At 41.8% G+C, this 8,025-nt stretch overlaps 1 protein-coding gene across 1 annotated transcript; it reads right to left on the minus strand.

Moving 5' to 3' along the window:
- Window positions 1–1,232: 1,232 nt before the first annotated feature.
- LOC124673605 (aberrant root formation protein 4) lies at window positions 1,233–7,246 on the minus strand. The gene is made up of 14 exons (XM_047209654.1): window positions 7,133–7,246; window positions 6,907–7,059; window positions 6,645–6,794; window positions 5,919–5,988; window positions 5,480–5,658; window positions 5,335–5,394; window positions 5,105–5,258; window positions 4,942–5,001; window positions 4,598–4,863; window positions 4,451–4,522; window positions 4,088–4,165; window positions 3,665–3,841; window positions 1,747–1,798; window positions 1,233–1,540 (listed from the first exon to the last, which is right to left on the minus strand). Exons 1-14 carry the CDS (start codon window positions 7,244–7,246, stop codon window positions 1,329–1,331), a joined length of 1,797 nt encoding a protein of 598 aa, XP_047065610.1. The 3' UTR covers window positions 1,233–1,328.
- Between the last annotated feature and the right edge of the window lie 779 nt (window positions 7,247–8,025).

Genomic DNA, 8,025 nt, shown 5'->3' on the forward strand with positions numbered 1-8,025 from the left:
GAGTAACACCCACAATAGTGTGAACTTCGGATACATCGTCATCTTTGTGTCACCTTGGTTATTTCTATACCCGAGCTCTTTACTTATGCACTTTATTTGTGATAGCCTTGGTGATTGATTTTATATATCTTGCTATCACATAGTTGCTTGTCTTGTTTAGCATACGTTGTTGGTGCACATAGTTGAACCCTAGTCATATAGGTTTTATGCTTAACAAATTAAACGCCAGTTATTCCGCATTTGTTAAGCTCATATCATAAAAGTTTTAAACCGCATATTCACCTTGCTTCTAGCTAGGTAGCATATGTGTCCTTTCAACAAGGTTATTCCCTTGAAGACTACATGATCATGTCACTACAGGGAGTTGATGACGTTGTCAATGAAGTCCTCCGGTTCTCGCAACTAACTATACCTCCTATCTACAAGAGTTTTCTCCTCGCAGAGATCTGCACGATCGAGCATCGAAGTGGACAACGCCTCCGAGGTATACATGCTTTCCGGTGTAGAAACATCGTGTCACCGTGTAACCCATTACACGGACGAAGTCGGGAGCCAACTTTATGAATGGTGCATACCTCCAAGGTCTCTCTCTAGATCAAATCTCTAGTGGGTAGAAGAAGCAGGCAACAAATCGGAGAGAGAAGCACCCCTAGGGTTTAGGGCACCTTAGAATTTCTTCCAGCACCAAGAAGATGAGCTATGGATGCGACTTAGGTGCCCCCATATGTCTCACCTTAGATAGGTGCCCATGCCCATAGGTTGGTAAAGACAAAGAAAGAGGAGTCCTCCTACAATTCATTTAAGGGCCTTAGAACTTGTTTGGGAAAACGACAATGTATATGCAAAGAAAATAGAAAAATAATACAACAATGATAAATTCGTGGCTCCAGACCACACATCTACATGCACGTTATATTTTTCAAAACTGAATAGTTTTCAAATGCCTTTTCAAAATGTAATGGAGAAAGATTAGAGTGGTAATCCTAAAACGAGGTTGTAGTGTATGGAAATTTTCCTCCAAAAACCCTATTGAAATTTCTTTGAAATTTTTCCCTTTGTTTAGGATTATGCAGTTTTTTCTAGTGAAAACTATCGACAATCAGCAACGTTACAGGGCGCAGACATCTGTGAGACTGTGAAGAGTAAAAGCTTTATAGAAGGCCAGATCCTGGTGCCAAAGCATAGTCATGGATCTATGATAATTGAAAAGGACGGCTATATGCCATAATCGATGGAGGCAAATTGTGTTCAGTACAGAAAACTGCTGAACACATTAACATTTCATATTTCCTGGCCAGGACAACACTGCGTTACGTATTGTACACACTTTAACCTTTCATCTTTTCCTCCACCAACTCAGTGCAACGCTGAAGTACAAGTTGAACAGGGTTTAACAAGCACATAATCTGATTCGCATCCTTGCTGCCATCTTTCTCGAGTTCGGACAGAATCCCAGCTACGGTTGGTCTTAGTGGGATCAGCCACTCCGTGTACACCTTTCGTATTGTCTCATCCTGGAACAATTTCGCTGCTCTGGATCCTAATAAAAAGAGGAAACCACTGTCAAATGCAAAATGTTCATGGATACCAGGATTCAGTCTGCCACATGCAAACCTCAATCCATGTACTAGGAGATTTAAGGAACAATACACCAAGAGTTTGCCAGAACATAAGTCATAATGGCTGTTAAAAGATCGATATTAGAAGATAAAAATAATAAATAGAAATTTTCTACTAGTACATTACCTCTTGAATCCAGTATAAGAATCAATCTGAGCAAGTTCAGAGCAGATAATACCTGCAAACAGACAGAGAACGGGGACTAAGTGAGCAGATTATTTTATAGGCATAAACCACAGAGTGCTAGTAAAGTGAACTGAGCAGGACAAGTTGACTATAGGAAGAAAGTAGTCCAAAAGCACTCATAGAAGTGTGTATTTAAAGATATGAAATCAAACCATAATAGACATCAAAATAACATCGTAGATAGTAGATACTGAGGCACCGGTATGACGTGGTGTTCAATGGAGCCAGCCTGGCTGCTGGATCTATTAGGATAAGGATCAATGAGGAGTATGGCAGGTGGCGCTTAGCTAGGCTTTTCTGCTCTGACAACTTTGGCTTTCCTGAGCCGGTGCCGATGTGGTGACAGTTAAGAGAGTAGGCTTGAGTTGGTGGGAGCTGCCACCCTTTGTTGGCAGCATGAACTAGCCGTTTTTCAACATTGTTTGGGCTGTCTGGCTCCTTCTATACACCTTCCAGGGTGTATTCTCGAAACATCGTAGAAAACAGATACTTTGCGAAATTGCACACCTGCAGAAGAACCCATGCGAGTGTTTTGAAAACCAGGTACTTATGTTTGGAAGAACCGCAACAGCAGATGCCATTTAGCACCATCCAATGACTCTGGTGGTGCATGGCCACCAGGGGCCAGGGTGGTACAAACAACAGCTTTCCCTCTTTATCTTTCCATGCCATCGACCAGCTAACTTGATCTGTTTCTCTTCCCCGCACGGATATAAGGGGACGTACATCAGTCATTGGTATGTGTAGCGAGGAAGCATGTCTAGCATGCTGATGCATATGGGTGTCCTGGCTTGTGCAAGGTAAGTGCCATAACAAAGCAACCTGGATGCCACAACATCTTGTTCCCACAATACTGTCAGTTCAAGAAATCACTAGGTGCCCACCCAGCCACAAGTCAGCAGCACCGACCCTCCTACGTAGGGAGCCCAACCCAAACAGTAACAACACCGGAGTATCAAAACAAACCAGGCCATTTTTGAAGTCTCAAAGTGATCTACAGCATCAACAAAACTCAGTCAAGGCAACATCAGCAGCAGCACAACAGTATCAACCTGCCACTCTTCCAAATGTGTGGCTGTGCTCCTTCTCCTCACCCGCCTCTTCCCATGAACCTCGACAACCATGCCTTTGCCAGTTTGCCAGCGAGGATCGAGCTTGGCATGATGGTGGCGCAGGCACTCATAGAGCTCAAGTACAGCGGCGAGGGTATTCTGCCCTGAAACTTCAAGGTGTCGTTCGAGCTGTACCTGGATGCCAAGGCATCGTATTTTACCACAGCTGCCGGGCATCCCGATTAGTATTGAATCACAGTGAGAAGTAGCGGCGAGAACCTAGACAGCCACCTGAGCTAATTTACTGAACACTAAACACTATGGAGATGGAAAGGGTTTCCTCTATGGGAGAAGGCATACTCCACTCCGGCCTGGAGGAGCTAGGGTAAATGCAGTCCAGGTGGCATGAGAGTGGAGGTCAATGGTTCATGAATTGAGATGGACAGAGTTGAGGAGGAGAGAGGTATTTCTGTTATTATGAAAGTGAAATGAAACATTCATGGGCATGTTAAGTTCTAGATGTTTTCCTATTTGCAACATCCATTTGAAGTTGATGCATCTGCTCTAATAAATATCCCACATGTATAACAAAGCACTGCACGGACGAATTACTGGATTCCCTCTATCACACTCACTGGCAGACAGTTAAGGCAACTGTGCTGCGTATTTAACTATTTGTTGTGCAATCAAGACACGCCCAATTACTAATTTGAGAGAGCTCACCCAGCCAACCGGCAAGGCTGAGCGATCACCTCTGTGCACAACTTACTTTCTTTTAAGCGTAGTGAAGAACAGAAGAAAAGTACCTGTTCACTGTGATCACGAAGACAAGGAGAACCACCTTCTGGAGGCCTCAAGATCAGCTCAACTAACTCAAGCGCATGAGAAGCCCAAGGAGGTGATACCCCAGCATCTTGTGATCGATCAGTTTGACGACTCTCTCTCAAAACTTCGTTCTTCACCAGATCTAAGAGAATTGCAGTCTGAAAGAACACAAGCCAAGAATGGAGTTACAAAATGAAGCTCAAATCGTCAACCAGCATGTTTTCACCATTCCAAATAAGCTACACATCAGATAGATATTGTTAGATGAAGGAACTGAGAAACTGAAGTCCACAATGTTGCAGTGATTATTCATGTATTCTTTCTTTTGCCTACATACATCCCACGCATCAACAAGTTGGTGCTCTAAAATATTCCAAAGAGTAGTGAATATGAAATCTTCTTACCAGGGAAGGGAACATACTACTCGTAATGAGGGCCTGCAAGATATCAAATCTCTGAGCGGACGGCACCACTGAAATAACCTGATAAGATTCACTGTTACAAACACACTGCACATATTTTAAAAAAAAGGAACCAGTGCCACCATAGACTATGGACTGTAGAGGGTTATTCAAATTTTGAATATATTATTTTGCTCTATTAAAATTTCACAGGCATAAATAACAACAAATAACTCATCATGTTTACTGCACAGCAGATTATAATGAAATGAATATATAATCTATGGACAAAGAAAATTTAAAGCAGACTCTCAGCAGATTAATAGTCATCAGCTTGCACACATGAAGTGAATTTAAGATACATACCCTTTTCAGAGCAGCAAAAGCTTTCTTTCGCATCAATGCATCTGGGGCAGTTATCATGACTCTTTCAATGGCCTGTGGATATTCATAAAATGTAAATACATAGATTTTGATATGTTCCACACATCTCTAAGAGACTGCAAGAATTACCTTGAGTGTGGCAAAAAATTGAGTTGAATATGGGAAATCTACATGACTGTTGGTTTCCTCGCTACAGTTATCATCAACTAGAGTCAACAATAAGTCTATACTGTGAGATTTGATTACCCATGGGTAATTAACTGAAGACAAGACATATCTAAACGTGGTAATCGATTTCCATTTCATAATATAATCATCCTGAACTTGCTTCAGTGCTGATTCCAATTCCGCTCCAGCATATTTTGACATGTCATCATGTACAGAGATCCACATAACTGTAAGATAGCTGAGGAATGTGACCAAGCAGCATCTGAACAATAGTAAAAGTTATGTAGTAGGGAATATTATCAAACCTACAAGGCTTGCACCATCCACAGCAAAAGAAAAGCAGTCCAGAAAATCGTCATCCTCTTCTATATCATGATGAAAACAAATGCATCAGTTAGCAATGAAGCAAACATAATATACAATTCCAAGGAACTGGAAAAATGGGAATAATTTGGATGAGTTAATCACCTTTCGAAAGCTTATTGGTGGCTGAGGCCACATCATTACCAGTTAAAAGACCCAAATAGGTGAACCCACAAAACGTAAGAAATTTGGAATACTGAAGAACAACTGAACCACAAGTATGCAGAATATTCTCATGTGTGCTTTCTGATACAAGAGCCTGCAAAGAGTTTCGTATATTGAAGTGAATGTAACAGACATGGATATTCTAGAAACAACATCAATTTTGTACTCACTATGTTCTGAAGCGCGTATAGACCAAGTATAGAACACAGCTCTTCTTTCCTGTGGTTGACCTTATAGTGAACACAAAAAAATTCTCAGAATCAATTAGAGCAAATAGGTCATATGGTCAATAAATTTATATTTAAATCAACAAACCATTGTTTTGCACATTTCTTGAATGGCACTGCCGATTCCGAGGGCTGAATTGAACAGATCAACAGCAGTCATGCCATGCTCCACATCAGGTTCTGATATAGCAGTACGTATGACTCGAAGGACAGCAGGAAGTACAACCTTTACTTGCTCAATATGTCTCCTCTGAATCAACGTAAGCACTATTTGAAAGAACAATTAGCTCTGAAGAACTCAAATCCATATAATGTTGATCAATTACATTTTTAGACAGCAGGTGTGCAAAATATCTTTAGCATATATATCTAATCTATGTATGTAAGCTCTGGAATAATGTTTTGTCAATATTTTTTTCGATGGCATTAGACTGGAGTTTCAAGAAAAGAAACTGTTGCCCATGAGCAGAACAAATAGTTAATATGGAAATGTCTAGTTGAAGTGTTAATATAAATAGTGTACATACCTCTCGCAAGCCCATCGAGTAGAATAGCAAGGTATGCTGATCCATCTAATGTCACGGGTGTATCTAGCGCCTGCATCAACCCAAAGAGAATATCATGAACCAAAGAGTGAACAGATAATGAACTGAGCATTAGCCCGAGAGAGAGAGGAAAGGATGAATGGCAGCTACAGCCCCGCGCCCCAGGTATTTCATAGATCTGCACTACATGCAACAGGAATTGATAACCAAAGATTTTAAATTTACCAATGTCTACTTAAGGAAAAGAAAACATATCAAGCAAGCATCTTAGAGCCCAGGCTTGTATTGCATCTATCAAATAAGCACGGAAATCAGCACAGGCACAAAAGTCAATCTACATGCGAAGTAAACCGGTTTTATATACTGCAATCCTGCATTAAAACTTGAAGAGGTGTGCCTAAATGTCACTCCGTATTAAAAAAAACTGTAGTCATTTAGTCAGAATTACAAATAAGTTAGTAAGGCAATACTCCCTACTTCCTTTGAAAGAAAACTTGGACATTAATATGATTAAAATTACAAGAACACGTAAAAATAAAGCTTCACTTCAGGCATTAACATAATTAAAATGTAAAACACACTTAAAGATTAGCCATCCTAAATAAAGCAAATAAATCCCTTTCCAGTCGTAGGTAAAAGGAGCTTCAAGGCTTCAACGTAAACACTACAAGACGCCATTGCAACTAGTAATTTTAATGTGCAACTAACCTCACAGAGGATGGAGAGCATGTCCCTTGGGTTGCAATTTAACGCAAAGAAGTCAAGGATTGTCTTGGCGATGTCCCTGCAGTTCCCCATCCGAGCACCCAGCTCCGCGACAGATTTTGGAAGCTCTAGAGACAGCGCGTCAATGGCCATCTACCACGAAGAACAGCAACGGAATCAGGACACCGCAATTCGGAACACGGAACGCCATTCAGAGGCCCGAAACCAAGAACAGCTGAAGGTACAGCAGCACACTTTGTCGGACCTGATTAGAGGACGGGCACGAGAGGAACGCGTGAACCTCACGGAGCATCTGCTCGGAGACAAGGGCATCCGCATCGGCATCGTGAGGGCTGAGAACTCCTGAAACGGCGGCAACGGCTGCGTCGGAGCAGACAGTATCGCCGGAGTCGAACGCCTGGACCAGGGTAGGGACTTACGGTTTAGTAGGAGGACAAAGCTCGAGATGGTTAGCTAGGCGGATAAATTACCTCCGAGAGGGCGGCGAGTGCTTCCCGTAAGCGCGTTGGGGTTGGACTTGAGGAGTATGAGGCGGCGGCGGTGGCGACGTCACCGGCGGCGGGGAAGGGCTCGCCGCTGGCCATGGAGCTGCCGTGTGGGTGGGGGTGGGCTCGACAAATTCTCTTTTGAGGCCTGACTCCCATGGTGCCTGCTCGGCTGGCCAATCCTATACACCGCCCAGGTCGGTGCCTACCAGGCACCGCACACCCTGGTCGGGTATTGGGCCTGGCCCATTTTCGGTTTTTTTCTTTTTTCTTTTTTCTTTTTTCGTTTCCTGTTTCTGTTTTTTCTTTACCTTTTTATTTTTTTATTATTTGTTTCCTTTAATTTCTGTTAATTTTTCTTTTTGTTCAAAATCGAAAAAAATTCAAATTTGAAAATTTGCAAATTGGACAAACGTTCAAATTTGAAAAATGTTCAAAAAATGTTCATAATCGAAAAATGTTCAAATTTAAAATGTTCATAATCGAAAAATGTTCGAAAAATGGGTCAGCCTAGCAGGAAACCCGGGAGTTTCAGTTTTTTCGGTCGTAGGAAATCATATATCCTATGTAACTAAGAAAATCATCCCTAGTAAATATAACTCTTTTTTTAACCATGCTAACTATAACTCTTTCAAAACATGTTCGAACATATGTGGATATCTAGAATACACCTGGTATATAAACATGGAGATATTTTTCAAGCAGAACTTTTGCATTTTCGTAAACACTTCTCTTTACTTCGTGATGCGTTACATCACCCAATACGAGACTTTAACAGTATCATGTGGACGGCTCATTTCCCCCCTCTCGCTCTCTCTCCCCTCTACAGTAGCTGAGAGCCTCCTCGAAGGGGCCGGGCCAAACCGAAGCCGATCTCG

The sequence above is a fragment of the Lolium rigidum genome, chromosome 7 (assembly GCF_022539505.1).
Source record: "Lolium rigidum isolate FL_2022 chromosome 7, APGP_CSIRO_Lrig_0.1, whole genome shotgun sequence".
Classification (NCBI taxonomy): domain Eukaryota; kingdom Viridiplantae; phylum Streptophyta; class Magnoliopsida; order Poales; family Poaceae; genus Lolium; species Lolium rigidum.

Coding starts and splice junctions, on each gene's coding strand:
- LOC124673605 (XM_047209654.1), bottom strand. CDS start 7,246: ATGGCCAGCGGCGAGCCCTTCCCCGCCGCCGGTGACGTCGCCACCGCC. Junction 4,523..4,597: donor AATTTTTTGCCACACTCAAG/GTAATTCTTGCA, acceptor GAATATCCACAG/GCCATTGAAAGAGTCATGAT. Junction 1,799..3,664: donor TTCGTGATCACAGTGAACAG/GTACTTTTCTTC, acceptor GTCTGTTTGCAG/GTATTATCTGCTCTGAACTT.